Source organism: Sarcophilus harrisii, chromosome 2 (genome assembly GCF_902635505.1).
Source record: "Sarcophilus harrisii chromosome 2, mSarHar1.11, whole genome shotgun sequence".
In the NCBI taxonomy this organism is placed as follows: Eukaryota; Metazoa; Chordata; class Mammalia; order Dasyuromorphia; family Dasyuridae; genus Sarcophilus; species Sarcophilus harrisii.
The window spans coordinates 445,470,581-445,494,154 of record NC_045427.1 but is presented as its reverse complement, the minus strand read 5'-3'; the positions used below and the strand labels follow the sequence as shown (position 1 = coordinate 445,494,154).

The 23,574-nt window shown below is 38.7% G+C and overlaps 1 protein-coding gene across 3 annotated transcripts in view; it reads right to left on the bottom strand.

The window, feature by feature from the left end:
- LOC100935348 (carboxyl-terminal PDZ ligand of neuronal nitric oxide synthase protein-like) overlaps positions 1-23,066 on the bottom strand; it is a 34,144-nt gene extending 11,078 nt beyond the window's left edge. For all 3 annotated transcript variants that reach the window (XM_023507393.2, XM_031954239.1, XM_031954240.1), the window contains exons 1-8: positions 22,595-23,066; positions 14,763-14,834; positions 10,191-10,283; positions 8,850-8,908; positions 7,664-7,772; positions 7,276-7,405; positions 6,501-6,619; positions 4,693-4,893 (exon numbers count right to left, since the gene is read on the bottom strand). In XM_023507393.2, coding sequence (XP_023363161.1) covers positions 4,693-4,893; positions 6,501-6,619; positions 7,276-7,405; positions 7,664-7,772; positions 8,850-8,908; positions 10,191-10,283; positions 14,763-14,834; positions 22,595-22,699 — 888 coding nt within the window. In that variant the 5' untranslated portion in view covers positions 22,700-23,066. The remainder of the gene's footprint in view (positions 1-4,692; positions 4,894-6,500; positions 6,620-7,275; positions 7,406-7,663; positions 7,773-8,849; positions 8,909-10,190; positions 10,284-14,762; positions 14,835-22,594) is intronic.
- Between the last annotated feature and the right edge of the window lie 508 nt (positions 23,067-23,574).

Sequence of the window (23,574 nt, the reverse complement as noted above, 5' to 3'; positions counted from 1 at the left end):
TAGAGGCCACAGAGATAAAGGAAAAGAGGAAATAGGAGAGAGTCTTAGTGGGCAACTTCTCAAATTAGTGATTGTGCCATGGATGAAAATCCAACAAAGGAGAATGAGAAGAAATAATTAGAGAGGTGGGAGGAGAACCAAGAGAGAACAATGCCATAGAAACCCAGAAAGGATATAACATCCAGAAAGGGAAGAGAGTCAGCAGTATCAAAGGCTGCAGAGAGGCCCAAAAGAAAGAGAAATGAGAAAAACCCATGAGACTTTACCATTAAGAGACCACTGGTAACTCTGAAAAGTTTCAATTGAATTGAAGGAAGCCAGATGGTAGAACATTTGGGAAACTGAGAGGGGAGAAAGCAGATTATGACCTTAGGTCAGCAGCTCCCATGGATTAACTGACATCTCTATGCATATGACTCACATATCCATATATCTAGCCCCATTTTCTCCGGAGAGTGAGGCTGATGACTTTGCAAAGCCCTGCCTCACTTAAATGCAGTTCACTTGCAAATTAAGACATGACCATCTTGATATCATTGGTTCTCTTCAAGAATGTATCACAAACAACAGTCTGTGAGTAGGAGTAGTGAGCAGTGAGTAGCTACCCCTCCTGGGGCCCCAGCTGCTAGTTCCAGTGGAGTAAAGTGTCTTTTTCTCCTTTTGTCCACATGGGGAATCATGCACTTACATGTGAGTGCTCTGCCTAAAGGAATATAAATTTTGATAGCTGAAGTTTTGTAAGATATCTTGGGATTTGGGGATAGTTATGGGGATAGTTTTTTTTTTTTTTTTCCCTTTTCCCTACTTATTTATTCTTTCATTTGAAAAAAGTTGGGACAACTAATTCTCCATGTAGTTTCATTTATGATTTCTTGAACTAAAGCTCTGAAGTAGTTTCATTTATGTAGTTTCATTTGTGATTTCTTGAACTGAAAATGGAGCAACTTGACCATGCCTTAAAAGCAAATCATTCTGGCTCTGCTTGAGAAGTCCCAGCCTGAGCTTTACTAGGTCATTGTTTGGGTCTCAATGGCTCAGAGTAAGTGTAAATAATAATTGTTTCTGTTTTAACCAAAAATGCTGAGAGTTTTCCCCTCCCAGTTTTATTTTATTTTATTTTTTGTGAGTAGACAAACTAGGCCATCTTTTGCCTCTTTTCTTAACTATCCTTAACTGAAAGGTTATTGCCTCAGACAAACTGTGACCTGGGAAAGACCACAGCGTGCCTCACTTAAACTCATTTCACCTGCAAGTTAAAATACCACCTTCCTGATGTCATTGGTCCTCTTCCAGAACAAAGGACAAACAATTTTTCCTGAGTAGATTTTTCAAAAGACATTTACTAGCATTCATTTTTTCATAAATATGGAAACAATTATTTACTATGTATCTATTGTGTAGAGAGCTCTGTACTAGACGTGGAAGAGACAAGATATTTTAATTAAACATGGTCTCTGCCCTCACAAAGTTTACAATATAATAGGGTTTTAAGAAAAAAGGAAAGATATTCAATTCAAGGTGCACAAAAATGTCAAATTACAGAGCATATAGTCCTACTGATGGAACCCCATGGAAATATTTAGCCCACAGAAGACTTGAATGATAGCTGTTTTCAAATATCTGAGGGTATGCTGAATCAAGATAATCTCTGTTCATGAGGTGATTCAAGACTATTCCAATAGACTTGTGATTAAAAGAGCCATCCACATCCAAAGAGAGAACTGTGGAGACTAAATGTGGATCAAAGCATAGTATTTTCACCTTTTTATTGTTGTTAGTTCGCTTGTTTTTTTTCTTTCTCATTTTTTTTCCCTTTTGATCTGATTTTTCTTGGGTAGCATGACAAATATGGAAATATGTTTAGAAGAATTGTGCTTGTTTAACTTATATTGGATGGCTTGCTATCTTGGCGAGGGGGGAAGAAAGGGAGAAAAATTTGGAGCACATGGTTTTGCAAAAGTAAATGTCAAAAACTATCTTTGCATGTATTTGGAAAAATAAAATATTATTAAAATTTCTAAAAGATTATATTTGTTCTGCTTGGCTTAAAAGGAAGGAACTAAGAGCACTGAGTTAAAGTTATAGGAAGATTTTGGCTTGGGGAAGTCTTCTTAATAATCAGAGCTATCCATAAGTGCACCTAATAAATGCTTATTGATTAATACAATCAGCAAAGTTTGCTGTTTCTTTTGATGAGGCGTGATTGATGACAGGACAAGGGAGCAAGGGATACAAGAGTAAAGAATAGCACAGAAATGAATGGAGTCACCAACTGGGAAGGAAGGAGAGTGTAATTAGAACAGAGTTGAAGGCCTGGGACAGTGCAGAGGAATGGAGGAACTGGAGTTTAGGGTGTGGATGAAGAGTTTTAGGAAGAATGAGGTATAAAAGGGGTAGAAAGATAAAATATTATGCTTGGATAAAAAAATTCAGAGTTTTTGAACATGAAAGCAGAATACTTTTCAAGGCATGATCAAAGGCATAATCGTCCCTGAGAAGCTGAAGTAGAATAGAAGAATAAGTCATAGAAATTGAGCAACATAGGGAATTGGGGATTTAGGATATTTATTTGAGGGAAGAAGATAGGGTAGGAGGAAGACTGTGACCCAAGAACTGAACTTGTTGAAAAAAGAGGGAGAATTACTTGTAGACTGGGACCTGTCACCAAAATCTGGATTGGATAATAAGAAGGTAAAGAGACTGGCAAAGGGAGGATGCTTTCTAAAGTCCATACTTTTTACAGATGAGGAAACTGAGGCCCAGAGAGGATAAATGACTTGTCCGTAGACAAAAACCATTAAGTATAAGAGTATAAACATTTGAACCCAGGTCTTCTTGATTTCAAATCCAGAACTCTATTCAGATGCCATGCTTCTCCTCCAATCCAGTCATAAAGAGAGCAATATAAATCAAGAAATGCCTCACATATCACTTTATTCCCACTAAATTAGCAAAAACAATATTATCAGGACTGCTGGGAAATAGATACTTGATTACATTGTTGTTTGCACTACAGATGGGTGCAAGCCTTTTGGAGAACAAGTAGGCAATGTAGAGAAAAGTCACAAAACTTAAAATAACCCCTGTCCTGGTGATACCATTGCCAAGATTTTCCCCTAAAAGAATGCAAAAAAAGGAGAATGGGATCTATCTATTTATTCTTTAAATAGCAACCAGTTAGAAGCCCTATGTTCAATGATTGAAGAAAGGTTAAAATATGGCATAAAATGTAATGGAATATTATAGCACTGTAAAATGATAATTGTAAAGGGTATAAAAATCAAAATAAGTTACATCTGTTTGGGGTTTTAATGTTTTCCAGCATTTTCCATGCATTATCTCACCAAAAGTCTTATTATTTTGATATAACTAAGGAAACAAAGGCTCAGAGAGTTAGGTAAGCGGGGGTCCAGTAGCTAGTAAATGGGCAATTGACTCTGCAGAGTCAGATTGGCAGAATCAGAGCTATGAACATTGACTACAATGACATTTTTTTAAAAACTAAAAACCCTCCCCAAATAATACAATTTTATAAAGATATGAAAAAGGTATAAAGCAAGTGTATTCTTTGACCATTTATTTGGTTTTACTTTGTGAAATGTTGGTTGCTTTATGAGAAACATCATGGCATAATGGAAAGAGAACTGATTCTGAAGTCAAGAAGACCTACCTCTGACATATATACCAGCTGTATGACTCTGGGCAAATCATTTAATCTCTCAGAATTCTAGGCTAGTATTGTGAACTCAAATAGAAATGAGAGTCAATAAATACAAACATAAGGATCCTTGAGGGTCACATATTGACTTGAAGAATAACATAGTAACATTATCTATGTTTTATTGTATTTTTGTTAATTTTTTTACATATTTCTCAATCATATTTTAATCTGGTTTCTAAGCACTAGCAATGTTATGGGCTGTTTGGAGCCAGGCAAGCAGAATTTTGACACTCGTGATCAAGGCAACTCTCCAAGAATATAAGTTATAGACAAGTGCCAATCTGCCTTGGTAAAGGGCTTCCAAAAGGACAGTTCCCTACACTAATGAAATCATGGGTTTTGTCTAAATAAAATGGTTTTATGGAAGTTTGTATTTTTAAATTTTTATAGTTTATCATATGTATGTATGTTATATATACATATATGTATACATATGCATTTGCTTTCATGATGGTTGAGCTTGTAACAATTTTTTAAACAAAAAGAAAAATGTAAGTTCTGTCTGAAATGACTTTTTTTTAAAATAAGAAATGATGTTATTCAGTAACTCCAAAGCACCTGAGAATATCTCATTTGAGCCTCACAACAGGCCTATGAAGGTCACATATACCTTTTTTATACTATTTTTCTGAGCCCCAGAGTGATAATAAGGTCTTGTACAAGATCAGGCACTTAATAAATGAGAGAAGCAGAATTTGAATCCAGTTCTCCTTGGTTCCACATTCAGTTCCACTCCTCCAATATATTAACATTCTTTTTCTAGGAAAGGAAGGGGTAGACCTGTGGTGAGGCTAGAACAATCTAAGAAAATTAATGACTTCAAGATCAGAGACATAGAATGAAGGTAGAAGATTAAGCTGAGGACCATAGAAAGTAGAAGAACACTATCTCTTAGTCACTCTAAAAGCCTCCCATGCAAGCCCAGACCCTGAGAAACTCTCCTTAGGGGAGAAGACAGGGAGGAAGATTACCTGGGCAGTGGCTACCTGGGCCTGCTGCCATTGTTGGAGAAGCTGATGATGGAGGAGCCGAGTACAATGTGGAGTCAATAGGGGTGTTACTGGCATGACTGATGACTTGGAAGAGGATTCCAGGCTTCTCAAAGGTGACCATGGCTGGGTACTGGCAGGATGGGCAGAGCCTGCTCCAACGTCCTGGACACAGCGACATACCTTGGGCAGTGTTGGGATGGAAAAAGAAAGAGGAGATATAATGAATACTTTGGGGGGGCCTGGTTCAGTCACATCTCAAGAAGGGCTGATTTGGCAGAAAGAAATAAATAGTGAAGCAGAGTGGTAAATATACCCAGTCACATACATACTGACATCTTTACAAGTATATGGGCTATGGTGTAGGGAGGGGCCACAATCTGACTCTGGCTTACACTTTCCTTCTGTTTCCATCTGGTTTCTAATAGCTTTGAATTCTCAGGGACACCTTGTTCTGGTATCTGTTCTGGGAGCTGGGCTTGTAACACTCACACACACATATCAACTTTAATTTACCTATTAAATTTACAAAGGGGAGCATTGACTTGAAAAACTGGACACTAAAAAAACCCAAATCCAAACCTTTTTTTTGTTTGACTTGGGACGAGAGAATAATAGCTCCTTATAGTTAAAAAGGGTCTGAGATGTCATCTATTCCAACAATGAAACAGAAATTTCTACTATAGTACTTTTCATAGGTGGTTAACCAGTCTCTATGAAAACACCTTCAGAGACAGACAACTCGCTAGTTATTCAGGAAGCCCATTCTACTGTCAGATAGTTGTAGTAGATAGTTATTCTTCATACTGAACCAGTCTAAAAATTCTTCCCATTGGTTCTACCTCTGCTTTCTGGGGCTAAGCAGCACATGTCTAACTTTTCTGTCATATGATAGAACTTTTAAATATCCAAAGGCATATATACAAAAATATTTATAGCAGCTCTCTTCTCAGGGTGAAAAATTGGAAACTAAGGGGATACCTATGAACTGGGAAATAATAAAATTATTTCCTGAATAAACTGTGGTATGTAATGATTATAGAATATTATTTTTCTATGGGAAATGATGAGCGGGATGCTCTCAGAAAAATCTGAAAAGTCCTCTATGAACTCAAATAAACTGAAATGTACTATGTACAAAGTAATAGCAATGTTCTGGGATGATTAGCTGTGAATGAATTTGCTATTCTCAGCAATACAATGATCCTTGACTACTCAAGATTTATGATGAAAAATCTTATACATATCAAGAGAAAGAACTGATTGTGTATGAAAAGCACACACACACACATTCTTTCTCTAACTTTATTTTTCTTGAAGGTTTTTTTTTAAGGTGGAGAGATCTCTGTTTTCTTTCACAATAAGACTTTTATGGAAATGTTTTGTATAATTTCACATGTGCTTTCTTAATGGGGGCTGAGGGTGGGGATAAGAAAGAAAATCTAAAACTCAAAGTTTTAAAATCAAACATAAAAATGGTTTTAAATGTAACTTTAAATGAGAAAAGTAAAAATATCGAAAATAAATAAATAAATGTCTAAAGGCAGCTATAATATTCATCCTAAATCTTCTGTAGCCTAAATATCCCTAATTCCTTCAACGGATCCTTGTGTGACATAGAGTTATGGATCTCTTCCCTTCCAGCAGGGCTTCCTGTTAGATATAGGGGCTCACTGAGGGCCTGGTTTCCCAATCACATCAGTAATTCACCTTTCCCCTGTATTCTCTGCCTGCTTCTACTGGTTCCTGCCCACACGAGAAGCTTTCTTTCCTGATGTTAGATCTTTTACCTCTCTGGGTCCTTCCTTTTCCAGCTTGGCTTGGCTGGCCTGCTCTCTCAGAATAGCTCTATCAGAGTCACCATCGGCCCCATTTTCCTCTCTCAGTTTCCTTCCCTCTAGATGATAAGCTGTGGGAAAAGTAGAAGAGAGGAGAGTGTTTTTTGCATGAGAAAGAACTGGTCCGATTCTCCCCAGGAGTTACTATAATCCTGTCGCCATCCAGAGGCTAGGCAATGACTGTTTCTTCTAGGTCCTCTCCTGATTCATCCCTTGAGCTTACCCACCCACGTCTGAGTGGTTGATGAATGGGGTAGGGCAGAAGAACTGGAGGGACTATAGTTTATCCATCAATCCCTTCAAGCATGAGTTAAACATACACAAATCCTTTCTGATACCCTATCTCTATTCACAGGCTCACTCTAGGGAATGATTTCCCAGAATAATAAAAAATAATAATAATGTTTCATTTCTGTGTCATTCTAAGGTTTATAAAAGGGTTCCCTCACAACAGTATTGTGAGGTAATGAGTACAAGTATTATTATTTCCATTTTACTGAGGAAGAAACTGAGGCACACAGAAGCAAATGTCTTGCTCAGGATAAGGCAACTGGTAAGGGTCAGAACCAGGGGTCCAACTCGGTCTTAGAGTCCAACACTTTTTGCATCATAGCATTTTACTTGGGACCCTCCCCTGCCTAGGCTAGATGGCTATCCTGGGGACTTGTTGACTGAAGTAAAGAGTAGTTAGGTGAAAGAGGCTAAAAGAAAGGAGAAGATGGAATACCTGCTTGAGACCTCTTCTCTGGAAGCTGGCGGTTGGCTGCCTCAGAACTTGGCAGAGGGTGCTGTAGGTTCAGCTTGTGGCAAACCTCAAAGGCTTGACCAACTGTCCTTACTGCCCGAATGGCCTGGCTCTGCCCATATGTGAAGAGACAAAAGGACACCTTGAGACCCATGCAGCCCAGACCCTGATCCCAGTTAACCTGGAGCCCATGGGCTCTGAAAAGAAACCCTACTTTGGATGTGTAGGGCGCACACCCCACCACCCGTCCTGGACTTTTGTTTCTTTGTTCAAGTGCTCCTTGTAGTATGACCCTTGTTCAGGTTAGGGAGGTGAAGTTTGGGGGTGGGACAAAGACTATATGTGGACAATGGATGTTGTGATCTTTTACCTTCTTCTTGGATTTAAATACGTTGCACCGGAAAGAGTTATTGGTCCCATCCCTGGCAATGTAGCTGAATATCTTCAGGTCTTGAGAGTCATGGGACACATAGAAGATTCTAGGAGGAAATGGCCCATGTCACAGTATCTAACCGAGAAAACAACAGTGTCTAAGCACTTACTACTGGGTGCCCAAGATGGAATGGGGACTACTAATGACATCAAGGCTCTTCCTTCAAGATCTTTGTTTCCCTTCAATTTTACCTAGCCCAGGAGGGTGGGTCCTCTGTCTGAGACTAGTTTTGGTGACTTCCTTACCCCAAGACTATTGTCCATATTAAGGCACTATTTTGCCCTGTGCCATTAAATCCATTTGAGAAAATGATAGTTCCTCATTCAGTCATTCCAGTAAGCATCCTAGGATGGGGTCCAAGATTAGGACTCCAGACATTTGGCTCAACTGGGAGCTGAGCATACACTAAGTTGATGAACTGACCACTGGTTTTTATAGATCCAGCTCCCTGTTGCATCTATCCCTGCTGTTTAAAGAACAAACTGTACTACACTCCATAATCTCAGAATGGAGTCGAGGAGACCCAAATGACTAACTAGCAAAACTCCCTCATTTATCAGTGTCTCAGAGAAGCTGAAAATCCCTTTTTGCTACCCTCCCACTTACCTCTGCTCTACCCCTCCTCAAGCCCTGTTTTATTGTGGCCTCTTCTGTACTATTGTTAACAAATTCCCCTTTATCCAAGACCTTTTTTTCTCATATTTTTTATCTTCTTGTACTGATGGAAACTTGGCTCTTTCCAGAAGAGACTGCATCCCTTCCTACCATTTCTAGCACCAGATGTTCCTTCCTTCAAGCCTCTTGACATAATGAGCTGGTAGGAGGAGTAGACATACTCTGCTTCTCTCTTTTACTTCTACATCCATCCTTTCCTCCTCCTCTATTCCTTTCCCTTCCTAATTGGCACTTGAGGTTATTAGTTATTGCCTGCCTTGACTACTGGGCAAAATCAGCAGCATGAGGTACAGAGTTCAGGGATGCCTCGTTCTTTCTTAATAACAACCACATCTGAGGAGGGGATGGTGATGTTCCTGCTCAGATCCTAAGGACTTGGATGGAATGACCCCCCATCACCAGTCAATCTTACTGAGATAAGGGAGACAGGGAGAGTGACAATCCCTACCTGTAGACAGGGTCATGCATCACCAGTGTCCTGCTTTCTTCCCAGGCCCACTCCTTCCTCTGTAGAGAAGCAGAAAAAAAACAACACAAAACCCCCCAAAACCAAAACCCAAACCAAACCAAACAAACAAACAAACACACAAAAACAAGGGCTTAGCACAGTGCTGTTTAGATGGGAACATCAGGGAGAGAAAGGGAAAAAACAGATCCCTGTCTTCAGGCAGTTTACAATTGATTGCTGGAAACAGTATGGAATGATGAGCACATGAGGCAGCATGATATGGTGGAAAGACCACTGGGTTTAGGGTCAGAGATTCAAACCCTGGATTGGGTGAAACATTGGTTGAGATGATCTCTAAGGTCCCTTCCAGCTTTAAATTCTATGATGATTTAAGGAATGACTCAAGAGTTACAGAGTGGGACAGAGAGCTTCTGTGATGGGGATTTGGATGAAAGAAACCATGGAAATTTCCTGAAAGCCATGGTAGCACGATGTGAGTCTTGAGGGATGAAAAAGATTCAGAAAGGATGGAGTTCATAGAATTTAGCATAATGGACTTCAGGGATTGTCTAATTCAACCCCTTCATTTTACAGATGAGAAAACTGAGACCCTGAGAGAGGAAAAAGTGACCTTCTCATGTTATATACATAATAAATAGTAAAATCAGAATTTGAAACTAGGTCTTATTATTAAAAATATAGCCCTCCTTTTACTAAACCACCATAGTGTTTGAGCAGGGAAGAATGTGATCAGAACTATGCTGTAAGTAGATGAGTCTGGCAATATGTGCAGAAAAGCCTCAAAAGAGGGAGACTGGAGATTGATGTGGCAATACAGGCAGGAGGTGATAAAGATGGATGGAAATGGAGGCGTGAAAAAGGAAGAAGGCCAGATACAATGGAGAGACAGAAGAGAAGTCAGCCCTTGAATGTCCCTGCTAAGGGCCAAACATTTAAGATTTGGAGCAGGAAAGAAAATTTTTTCTAATCTACCTGAAGCTGTAGAGGTTTGACTTGCCTAAGATCATAAACAAAGGTTGTATATGAAGAGCTAAGACTCAAACCCATATCCTCTTACTCTAAATTCAGTGTCATTTTTTATTACTACTTCACTGCTGTTGTTCCTGCTTCCTCTTTTCTTTTCTATTCAGTCTCACCTCAAGATGTCAAAGCTTTTCTTGCCTTGGGGCCTGATACATTCGATAGGCTGTTATTAAGGCCACTTTAGCACTTGAGCATTAGAAGGAAATAGTGTGGTCACGAACACTCTCTCTCTGTGGAAGGTTCTGCCCCAAGAAAGGGTCCTCTCCTTGGAAAAAAGGGAAGGTAAGGGGTACTTACCTTCTGCATCTTCCTGAGAATCACTTTCACACCATCAACAGACACCACGATGCTGACTTTCTTTTTCTTAATGTTTTTTGCTTTGAATTCACACTGGGAGGAAGAGAGATCTTTATCACTTGGAAGCAATGGGCATGGCTGGACCATGCTAGACACACTGAGTATTCCATAGAATTCCTGATCAACAATGTATCTGTAGGTTTTGTCAGGGATGGACACTCTAGATTCTAGACAAAGTTACAGTTTGTTATATCAAGGAAGAATCTTAGAACATAGACTAATAGAGCTAGGAATGAACTTAGAACATAGAATGTAAGAGCTAAGAATGAGCTTGGAACAGACAGAGCTAAGAATGAGCCTACAACAGAGACTGTTAGGGCTAAAAATGATCTTAGAACATTGCTAGAATAGGAATGAGCCTGGGACATAATTTGTTAAGAGTTAGGAATGAGCTTAACATAGACTGTTAGAGTTAGGAATAAGTTTAGAACATAAATATTAGAGATAGGAAGATCTTAAAACATAGAGCTAGGATTGAGGTTAGACCATACATTGTTAGGAATTAGCTTAGAATGTAGAATATTATTACATAGAACAAAGTATATCAGAACTAAAACTTGGAAATTATCTAGCTAATCCTCTATTTTACAGAAATGAAAACTCAGCTGCCTGTTTCTTGTTACACATAAGGAAAAAAAAGCAAAAAAAGTACTACAGCTGAAACATGGAACATATTCAAGATGCTAACTAGGCCAAATGCATAAAATTTGAAATTTTGCCAGAGTCTCTTTTCCTATCTGAGTAGGAGGAGGGTTGGGGGAAAACTGTCAGACAGGCAATCTTGTCTGTTCCTACCGTACCCTTGCCATCCCACAGGCCCCCTCTCTCCTCACTATAGCTCAATGGCAGAAGCCTGATATGCCTGGACTTAATGCTCCGTGCCAGGGGGTCACCTTGGGCTCAGGGAGAGCAGGTATTAGGTATTATGTGAATAGATGCTGGGATGATCTGCCTACTTGTCTCATAGATCGCTCTGTATCTTAGTAGAGTGAGGTGGGGTGCATAGGAATCTTTCTTAATATAAAATAAGGGCAGAAATGTTTTCTTTTCTTTTCTTTTTTTTTTTAGTATTTGCTTCCCCAGTGCTTGCTACAATGCCTGGCACATAGTAAGAACTTTATAAATGATTTATTATTCATTCATTCCACATGATCTCATTGACTCTATCTATAAATCAATGCAAATGCATATGTGTGTAAACTGGTGTCAGTCCTTGTGGGAGTGTAAAAGTGTGAAAATCTGAGTATCTGCATATGTGTTCATGTGTGTTTGAATAAAAGTGAGTGTGTCTACCTGTATTTAAGTGGTGTATAACTGAAAGTAAGGATATATGTATGTGCATGCACCAATGAAAGTGAATGTGAAAGTGTATTTATGGTGGAGCATGTATATGTGAATATGTGCATGCATAATCATAGTAACAGTTGGCATTTAAGAAGCATTTTGACGTCTGCAAAGGACTTTGTAAATATCTCATTTTATCCTCACAAACCTGGCAAATACATAGCAGGTACAATTATTTGTATTCTTATTAATAATAACAATAATAGCTAACATTTATATGGTGTTTATTATGTGCTAGCATGTGCCAGCACAATTATTTTCTCTTTTGTTCTCACAACAACTCTGAGAGGTAGATGCTATTATTATTCCCATTTTACAGATGAGCAAATTGAGCAAACGGAGATTAAACGACTTTCCCAGGCTAATAAACATCTGAGGTTATATTTGAACTCAGTTCTTTCTGATTTTAGGTTTGGTGTTCTAGCCACTGCATCGTATAGCTGTCCCTAGTACAGAATAAATGCTTATTGATTGATGGACATGAAAGTGTGAGATAGACTGCTTTTCCCCCTTCCCATTCCTTGATCCTTTTCTTTAATACGATAGCTTGGATAAAAAATCATCATTCCTCAGACAGAGAAGTTCCTATATTCTGGAAGCTCAAAGAAGGAATGGGAGAGGGGGGAGCCATTATTAAGAATGAATGGAGTGCTTGGCCATTAGTCTCATGCACTTGCTTCTATGGGCAGAGCAAATGCTTGGAGAAAGCTTCAAAGGAAGACACAGTGAAGAAGAGGGTAAGAAAAGAGCCTGCCCCAGCTGTCCCTTTTCTTTTCACCCACATTTTGAACCATAGCCTTACTCCCTTGCTTAGGCCATGTTGTTAAAGAAGCCTGGAACTCATTCTCCTTCCTTTGAGTCCCCTATGCCTACTAAGGAGAAGGACAGAGAGGAAAGAGCCTGCTATTGACTGTTGTTTTATTTAGAAGAATAAATAAATCAGTATAGTACAGTGACCAGAGAAAACACTCATGATCTCAGAGCTGAAAGGTTCTTGTCTGAAAATGGATGAGCAAAATGTTTAAAAATACAACTAAGTGATAAATTCAAGTCCTGGAAAAAGCAAAGGCTTGGGAGTCAGAAGACCAGAGGGGGAGGAGGAAGGTTAAATCCCAGCTCTATCTGTGTGATTGACCAGGGGCAAACTGCTTCTCAGAGTTAAAGAATTCTGGAATCTTGATTGTGAAGAAATCTAACATAGATCATCTATTCCAATATCCTTATTTCAGATGCATCAAAGTTCTCTCAGAAAGAATTTTCTGACTATTAAATCCAGTGCTTTTTCTGCTATACCAACATTGTTCCTCTGCTTTTTAGTTCCTTAATCTGTAAAATGGGCATGATAACACTTATTCTATCAACTTCACAATGTTATTGTGAGGAAAGCATAATAGAAATAGGGTTATTATAATCATTATTCAATGAGAAAGGTAGTAATCACTACCTTATTAAATGGCCAATGTTCTTCATTTAAGATGAAAGGTATATGAAACTCAATTCTGTCTGTATGACACATCATTAGGGTCATCTAGGACCATTGACTTCCTGAAGTCCATGACAACTTCCTGAAAGGTCTGGGTCCTTTGATCTCTATCTTTTATAGGAAAATTTCATAGGAAAATTATAGGAAAAAAGTTTTGGAGACTGAACTAGTTCTGCTCCTGAGATAGTGAGATTTTGGAGGGGGAAGCAAGAAAGGGAGAGTTCATTATTGCTATTGGCTGGAGATGATAAAGGAAACTCCATATACTGCCTGGCACAAGGAAACCTAACTTAGATGAAATCACTCTCTTTCAAACAAACAAGAGGAAACCCCAGATTATCTCCTAGAAGATTTCAAATCTATCTGAAAAGTTGTTGAGTCTAATTCAATCACACTTTATCCTGAGAATATAGTTTGAGAACAGAGAAGTTGCCATTTCCTTCTCCTACAGATGAGGAAACTAGGTAAACAGGGTGAAGTGAGTTGCCCAGGATCACATAGCTAGTAAATGTTGGAGGCTGAATTTGAAGTGATGATGAGCCTTCCTTACCCTGTCCACAGTGCAACCTAGTTGCCCATCTGACTCTAAAACCAGCTTAAAACCTGGCCCTTTTGTACTTTTCCAGTTCTTCATGTGCCTTACCCCTCACCTCTCCACATTCTATGATTCAGCTACACTGCCTACCTGAGGCACCTTGAACACAACACTCCATTACTTAACTCTGACTTTTCATTAGATGTTCCCTGTGTCTAGAGGGTTCTCTCTCCACAACCTTGACTCTCTGCTTCTCAGGCTTCCTTTAAGATCCAACTCAAATTCCATCTTTTGCAAAAGACCTATTCCACTAGTTCCTGACACCAATGCCTTTCCTCTGGGATCACCTTCTGTTTCCTCTGAACTTTCATGTAATTAGTTATTTACTTGTTGGCTCCTCCACTAACATTCAATCTCTCTAAAAGCAGGGACTTGCTCTCTGGGAGTTGTTTTTGCTTTTCTTTGTAACCTTAATGCTTTATGAAGTTCTTAATATATAATAAAAGTGATTAATAAATGATTATTGACTGACTAAATGGGACCATCATCCAAAGACTGACCATCAGGAGATGAATTCTTTTGGCTATAGCAATTCACAAAACACATCTTAAAGGATCCAATGTGGATATTCTCTTCCCAGATGTAGAACAAAGACCATCTATATCATAGCAGATAGTCTACATGAGATGATTTGGCTGAAAAAAATTAATGAGGTGATGAGCCTCTCTGCACTTAGCAAGGCTGGTCCTTCTTGGATGGCAACCACACTCTTCTTTAACAGGCCTATACCTGAAGGCTTCTCAGTTTAAGACTAAACTATTTGACAAATGAATGCTTTTATTATAGCTTTATAGAACTCAGGGTGACCTCTACAGTTCCACATATGATGAGGTTTCATACACAAGGAGCCAGTAGATATTAATCATATGTAACCATTACATGATAACCCTATCATAATATTATAATAAAATATTAAGTTATAATTATGGGTCCCTGAAAAACCATAATTATGATTTTTTTTGCCTTTCTAGGGCTCAAAGTCAGTGCTTAATAAATGTTAGTTGTCTTATTGACAGAAAGAAATTCCATAATGTATTTGGATCAGTCCCAGGGAAAACTCTTTCTGGGATTCCCTCGTCTTAACACTCACCCGGATTCTTCTCATTGTGGCTACAATCTCCATGCGGCTGTTGGGTCTGGGCACATCCAAACTCCCAATATACTAAAATAAAGAGAAAAGAAGGAAACTGGTCATTAAAAAAAGTAAGAGGGAAAGGAATAGACAGAAAAGGGGAAATCACAGCTTCAATAGTTTTAAGTGACCTTCAATTTCCCCACTAAAAGAAGAAAAACAGTATTGGCATTCTCAGCAAGTGGTTGGGATGGAAGAAACCCATTTGAATGGCTTTTCATTGAAAATATCCCCAAGTTTTCTTCAGGTACCCAAGTCAATTACAGCTGACAAATTAGTTTTGTATTGGGTTTTCAATGAGTCAACTGCTGGCAAAAGACTAATGCAATCTTCAAACGAACAAAAAGAGGTATTAAGTTCAGAGCAAGGGAAGTGATAATTCTACTTTATGCTGTCCTGTTTAAAAAGCTTCTGTGTTCAATTCTGGGTACTACATTATAAGAAGAACAATGAAAATATAAAATAGTTCCAAAAGATGAAGACCAGGATGGGGTGGTATCTTTACAATCATAGAATCTCAAAGTTGGAAGGGACACTTAGAGGCTGTTTAGTCTGATTTCTCATCCAGATCAGGAATCATTTCTTCAGATATCCCTAATGTCCCATGCTAATATGAAGAATGGAATGGAAGTACAGGAGTTAAAGTAGATTGTACCATGGACTTCTTCTTAGAATAATATTTTTAAATAATTAAAGAAAATGCAAAATTTCAGTTAGAGGTTAATGAAAATATGTAATGTTTTCCCCATCTAAAGTCACAGACCCTCTAAAATCTATCCACAGATGTCTTGGGCAGCACACAGACCCTACTTTAATAATGTTTCCAATATCCTTATTTTATAGATAAAATCATCTCTAATCTCAAATTTATTCATTCATTCAACAAACATTAACTATTGAACATGCTATTGATGAAATAGAACCGAGAATTTTAAGAATTGGAAGTGACTTTGGAGATGTTCAACACTGTCTCCCCTTGAAAAGCCATGATAGGAAGAACTATTTGGTTTATTCAGAGGACAGGGCAATTGAATGGATTTTTATTTACCACAGTCTAAGAACTTCCTCATGTTAAGAGCTGTCCAACAGCAGAACATGCTATTGATGAAGTAGAACTGAGAATTTTAAGATTTGGAGATGCTCGAAACTAGGCATTGATCCATACTTAACACCATACACCAAGATAAGGTCAAAATGGGTTCATGACCTAGGCATAAAGAATGAAATTATTAATAAATTAGAGGAACACAGGATAGTTTACCTCTCAGACCTGTGGAAGGGGAAGGTCTTTATGACCAAAGCAGAACTAGAGATCATTACTGATCACAAAATAGAAAATTTTGATTATACCAAATTGAAAAGTTTTTGTACAAACAAAACTAATGCAGACAAGATTAGAAGGGAAGCAATAAACTGGGAAAATTTTTACAGTCAAAGGCTGATAAAGGCCTATTTAAAATATATAGAAATTAACTTAATTTATAAAAAAATCGCCATTCTCCAATTGAAAATGGTCAAAGGATATGAACAGACAATTTCAGATGAAGAAATTGAAACTATTTCTATCATATGAAAAGATGCTCCAAGTCATTATTAATCAAGAAATGCAAATTAAGACAACTCTAAGAACCACTACACACCTGCGATTGGCTAAGAAAGGAAAAAATTGATGATTGTTGAGGATGGGAAAACTGGGACATTGATGCATTGTTGGTGGGTTGTGAACGAATCCAACCATTTTGAGTAGTTTGGAAATATGCTCAAAAAGTTATCAAACTTGCATACCCTTTGATCCAAAAGTGTTACTACGGGATTATATCCCAAAGAGATTTAAAGAAGGGAAAGGGACCATGTGAAATGTTTGTGGCAGTCCTTTTCGTAATGGCTAAAACTGGAAACTGAATGGATGTCCACAGTTGGAGAATGGCTGAAAAGGTTGGTATATGAATATTATGGAATATTACTTTCTGTAAGAAATGACCAACGGATAATTTCAGAAAGGCCTGAGAGACTTAAGAACGTGCTGGAGGAAATGAGCAGGACCAGGAGATCATTATATCTTCAACAACAAATATATGATGACCAGTTCTGATGGAAGCCATCCTCAGCAAAAGATCAACCAAATCATTTCTAATGGAGCAGTAATGAACTGAACAGCTATCCCAGAAAAAAGAACCTGGGAGATGACTAAAACCAACACTGAATTTAATCCCTATTTTATGCCACACCTGCATTTTTGATTTCCTTTAAAGTTTAATTTACAATATTTCAAGTCTGATTCTTTTTTGTACACAAAATAATTTTTGGTCATGTATACTTATTTGTACTAATTTATATTTTAATATATTTAACATCTACTGGTCATCCTGCCATCTAGGGGAGGGGGGGGGTGGAGGTGAAAATTGGAACAAGAGGTTTGGCAATTGTTAATGCTGTAAAGTTACCCATGTATATATCCTGTAAATAAAAGGCTATTAAATTAAAAAAAAAGATTTGGAGATGCTCAACACTGCCTCCCCTTTTATTTTAGGTGATAAGACTGAGGTTTAGAGAACGGAGTTACTTGCTCAAGGTTGCACATGTATGCACAACTCAGCACAAGAATGGCTGAGTTGGGATTTGAACCCCTACCTGCAGATTCCAAATCTGTAAGATGCTTCCTGTTCCTGAGAGTTTCCAGATAGAAGCTGGCATGCCTGTCAGGGATGTCAGAGAGGAAATTCTAGCATCTGGGAGGACACTAGGGTTATAATAAAGACTGTAACTTGTGATTAACAAGGACCATTTGGAGGAGTTAAAGATGTTTAACTTAGAGAATAGAAGATTTGGGAGTGTGGGTGGTGACATAATTGCTCTCTTAAAGTATAAGAATGATTGTTCTATAAAAGAGTGATTAGGTCTGTTCTGCTTGGACCCAAAGAGACAAACAAGGGCAAATGGTGGCAAATATAGGGAAGAAGATTTTGTCTCAAAATAAGAACTACCTAATGATCAGATATGTCATAGTGTAATGTATTCTCTTGGGAGGGATTGCTCAATATTGTTCAAGTGGAATTCAGTTGCTGACTACCTGTCAGTAATTTTTGAGAGAATTTAAGTTTAAATATAGGTTGGAGGAGATGATTTTTGAAGACTTTTCAGGCTGTGAGGGTTATATTCTTCAATTAAGGAGCTCTTGAGGAGCACACACTGTGGTCAATGCTCCAAAAGAAGTAAAAGTCATTATAAAATGATAGCTATTGTTCATAACATGGATAACAGAATATATGTGGTCCAAATTTCCTACTTTACAGATGAAGAAACTGAGGACCAGGGATGTCAAATGTCTTGCCTGTAAGTATCAGAGTAAAGTTTGGAGCCCAGGTCTCTCTTAATTTATCAAGCCCATCCTATTTTAATTGGTTCAGTCTGCCTCCCCATTCCTGAAAATATTCATTGAGAGAGATTTATACTTTCAGGGATGTTTTAAAAAAAGTTGCTGCAATAGGAAGGGGACTAAGATTATGTGGGGACTAGAGGCTACAGCATATATGGATAGTTAAAAGGACTAAGACAATATTCTTGCTTTCAAGTAGCTCACAATGTAGTTGAAAAGACAACAGGAACACATGCAGAAAAAAATCAATCTTAAGAACTAATTAATTTGGTAAGAATATTTAGAAATGTTATGAAGCAGTAGGAAGTAAAGACTCTATAGGGAGACTAACCCGAAGGGCTATGGAAATTGAGAAAGGACAGCTCATTCTAGACTGTGGCAGGCAGTCTTCTGGTCAAATTGCTTTCCTTGTGTTTCTATATGTACAATATTGTATTCCTCATCTTTGTGTCTTGCATTGGCTGTCCCCCCATGTCATGAATTCTTTGCTTCAGCCTTTTAGAATCATTAAGTCTCTTCAAAACTCAGTTCAAATACCACATTCTATATGGGGCCTTTTCCTGACCCCACCCCCTTCAACCTTCCTAAATTATGTTATATTTACTGTATTTTGTACATACTTATATAGGTATACCCTATATAAGTTTTCCCCAGTAGAATGTAAAATCTTCGAGGATAAGGACTATTTCATTTTTGCTTTGTATCTCCAATCCCTAGCACAATACCTGGAAAATAATAAGTCACTTATAAATGTTTGTTAATTAATTCCTGGAAACAGTTGGGTTTGACCTGGGTTATCTTCTACAATGTGGGGTGTCTGGGTGTGTGTGTGTGTGTAGAAAGGATCTGAAAAAAAAAGTACTTCTTGGAAGTACTTCCAAGAAAGTTAAAATCCAAAAGATTTAATATATAACAAAATACTCATAAAAGTAGTTTTTTTCTGTAGCAATAAAGAACTAGAAAGAAAGTAGATGGACATAAGGGAAATGGCTGAACAAACTGTGGTCTGTATAAGTAATAGAAGATTATTGTAGAGTAAGAGATGAATGTGAAGAATTCAGAGAAACATGGGAAGATTTTTCTGAACTGATACCATGAAATACACGAAAACAAAAGAACAACATATAACACAATGACAATAGGGCAAGTGAAAAGATCAGAAAAGAAAATCATAGTTTAACTATGAGTAACTGAAAAAGCAACAATGATCCTAGAGAAAAAAAATAAGAATGAAATAAAACTGCTTCTTCTTAGGATGGAAGTAGGGAAAACTATGAAGGTAGAAGACTTTGTTAACATGGACAATGTGTTGATTATTTTTACCTAATTGCATTTCTTTGGTGCAAGGTAAAGATAAGTTCTTATGGATGAGAATAAGGGCATATCTATAATGACTATGACATAAAAACAAAATATATTAATAAAATTTGAAGTAATTTTTTTAATTTAAAAGAAGCAGAGAGGTAAATGCACTGAGCAGGGAAAACTATTGCTACTAATGTGGTAAGACTTTGAATAGATGCCTTTTTTTTCTCTGAACCTCAGGTTCTTTTTCTGTCAAGTGAAAGAGTGGGACCAAGGTCCTTTCTTGTTTTCACATTTTCTGTTCCTAAAAGCAAAAGATGAATGATAAGTGGTCCTATTTTGTAGAAGCTGACTGTAAGCAGGAGTGTAGCAAGAGACTGGGTTAGAACATCAGATTTGGAAAGAAAGGCTGTGGAAAGCCTTGAAGGCCAAGCAGAAGAAATAAGTTATTTTCCCAAGATTACCATTGAATTCTGCTTCTGAAGCTTCAGGTTTTGAAACAACTTCTAGTCTCCCTGTAACCAAATCACCTCTTATCTACTATAACAAGTTCCCTTTCCAGCTAGGCCCAGGGGTCTTAATGTACAAAAAAAGTTAACATTTTTGTTATATATGTAATTCATTAGAGATGAAATGAACATTAGATCTCAGAATATTTGAGCCAGATAAGGTATGAAGACCTTTAATTCAACTACTTACTTTACAGATGATAAAACTGAGGACCAGCGAAGTAAAAAAAAAAAATCATAGAATCTAGAGAGCTGAAAGGGATTCATAATCTATTACAACTCCTTTGCCTAAGATCACAGAGAGTTAATAGCAGAAGGGCAATTTCTGAAGCCAAGCTTAACTTACTCAAAGTAGATCCCTTCCCAAATTGTATATATTAAATTGATAATAAACTGATAAAGGTTTTAATAACCTTTTTTTCTTAACCAAAGCCAATTGGGAGGCACCCCAGTTTAATTTAAGCCAAAGGTAACAAGTATGACTTTTTGGAATTTTCTTCTTAGCTCTAATGCTTACTTGTGGCTGCTCACTTATTTGGGAAAACTCCATCTGCTATGTCTGACCTACTTAAAATGAGTCAGATATCTGGCAAATATCTGATATTTGAGTCAAACACTCAACTCTAAGCAGTTAACTCTTTGGTCTGTTCAAACAAGAAAAAGGTCAGGTTGGTGGCAATGCTTAGAAGAGAGAGAACGCCCTCCAGTATTCAGAGACAGCCCCCTCTGAACAGTTCCTAGGAGAACCCTGAAAGAAAAGGGACATAATTGAAGGGAAATTCTTATGGTTCCAAGGTCACTTCCTTCTTGCTAGCAAATGCAGTACACCCCTCCCCACAAAAGCTATTTATCCATTCAGTCTCTTGTTCTTTTCTGAAATCTAATTATTCCCTCTAGCCTTTTCTGATTGACATCCATTATAACTGGAAGGAACTTTAGAACATACAAACAGAATCTTTGAACTCATATAGTCCACAATTCCTTCATTTGACAGAAGAGACAACTGTGATTCAGAAAAGTACACGGGAAATTAATGGCAATACCCAGACAAAACTACATATTTTCAAACTCCTAGTGCAGTGAGATTTATAAAGCACTTTCATTATGACTCTGAGATAAGTAATAAAGTTACTATTATCCCCATTTTATAGATGAAGAACTTGAGTTTCAGAGTTTAGTGATTTTCCATGATCACAGAATCTGTGTCCTCTAATTCCCAAACTAATGCTTTTTTTCCATTATCCTATATGTTTCTCTATATGGCTATTCTAGTTCATAGTAGTCTAGTTCATGAACAGTGTAGTTCATAGGTGTAGTATTGATTAGAGTTGGATTACATGACTTTTCACATGCCTTCTAACCCCAAGTACTATAACAAACCAGCTTTCTGCTTCAGTTTCTTTATCTGTAAAAGAAGGGTGCTGAACTTCTAAAGTCCCACTGACTTCTAATATTTTACCTTATATAATTGCACTTATTCATTCTTTTTCTCATTTGTTAGTCAAAAGCACATCCACTAGGGAGAAGTAATTCAATATTTAAGGATCTATAATTTTATTGGTATGAAATTCTTTCCACCAAGAGATTTTTTATAACTTAGTGGATATATCTTAAAGGATTTTCTGACATTCAGAAAAGTTGTGACCTATCTACACTAGTTCACAGAACTAGTAAATTTCAATGATCGATTTGACCAAAATCTTCCTGATTCCAAAACCCAGGTGTACCATAATAATTCTCTAGAAGATAAAAGAAGCAAAATCTCAAGTCAATTTTGTTGGGAGAAGGTTGGAACAATCACTTAAAATAATCTATTGATTTCATTTATCCACGTTGGATTTTGTGTCCTGGAACTTTCTACAAACCATTAAAAAACACACATATACCCAAATCCCAAATCCTCCTTTTACTGAGAATGCCCAAAGACGTGACACTCATTTAGGATTATCTGCAGTATGGCAGTGACCATGCCAACTGGCCTTAATTGACACCATATCCCAGAACAGAGGACAGGAAAGGCAAGCTGGGAAGAGCTGGCTGGTGACAGGTGGACTGGAAAAGAGGAAGAGTACCAGTCTGGGTCTAGTGCAACGAGGACATGTTGCTATGGAGTAGTAGGAAATAGAAAAATCGAGAAGGAGAGGTAATTCTACAATGTTAAGAGTTTCAATGAACATTAGAATACAGTTTCAGAACTGGAAGTGGCTTTGAAAAAGATCTTAAGGTTTCAATCTCCCACTCAATCTCCGAAATAGGGAGAAAGAAAATGGAAAATGAAACCCATAGCGGTAGTTGAGTAACAGAGGGGACAGAAAACAGATGTGTGTGGGAGTGGTGGTGGTAAGAGAACAGATTCAGGAAATCAGGAGAGTGCTCCTTGTGGACCTTGGGAGCAAATATTCTCTCGATGCCTCAGTTTTCTTATCCGTAAAATAAAGATTCGGAAAAGATGACTTGAAAGGTCCCTTCTAGCTCTAACGTTTCTATGTTCTAAGGTCTCTCTGCACGGTGGACGTCTATGTCTGAGTCTTTGCCGCCTCTGACATTGAGGTCTAAGATCTGTCTAGCTTAGCCATTCAAGGCACGCCCCATCGCCTTACCTTGGCCTGGAATTGGATGCCGTGCTGAAAGGCTTCTTCGCTGTGTAGCGGGAGCCGTGAATCGCAACCCTCATCTACCAGGTTGTATCTGTTTTTCACGGGCATGGCCGTTTCAAGTCCCGGGGTGCGGAGGTGCCCAGTCCCTGCTCCCGTGGGATGGATGTGGTAGCGCTCCCAGCAGCGGAGCTGTGGCCCTCTCGTCCACTAGCCCGATTTCCGTCGTCTCCCGCGCCCTCACACGTCGCCAGTCTCCTCTGCCCTACTAGCTGCCCAGAGCATCCCCAGCTACTGGATCGAGCACCGGCCTGCCCGATCCCAGTCCCAGTTTCCCAGTCCCGGGGGATTGGGGAGATAAGGCTTTGTAGGGGTGCGGAGGCCTTTAGCTGGGCCAGGCACCGGGAGGGCTGAGGTTCGTAGGCTCCCGCCTCCCGCCTCCTCAGCCCGCTGGGTTTGAATGAGATGCTCAGCCCCCTCCGTTTACCCCCCCCCCCACCCCGCCCCCAGCCGCCTAGCCTGGCCCTCCCCGCGCAGCCGCTGCCCCATTGGCCCAAAGTTGCCTCACGTGGGACCGGGAGGCTGAGGCTACCGCCTCCCTCAGTCGTTGATGTGCTGGGCTGAGCACCTGCTAGTCTCCAGTCTTGCAGCACCGCCCCCCCTCCGACCCTCCGGATCCCTAAAGCTCCCCACTAGCAGTCTGTCCTAGTCTGGGAGACGGGTCTCCTTGCTGGCTCTTGGATTGGACCGCGCTCCTAAGATTAGAGCTACAAACCGAGAGAAGAGCTTCGGGGACCCGGGAGATCCAAGACAAAGACTATTAACAAACTGAGAGGCAGATTTCTGTTCGGTGTAATGAACATTTTCTAACAATGAAAGCGTCTTCCATGGAATGGGCTGCCTTATGAGACAGGGAGTAGCACCCTGTTCCCTCCTAGCATTCAAGCAGAGGCTAGGTGACCACTCATTAAAACCGCTGTAGCGAG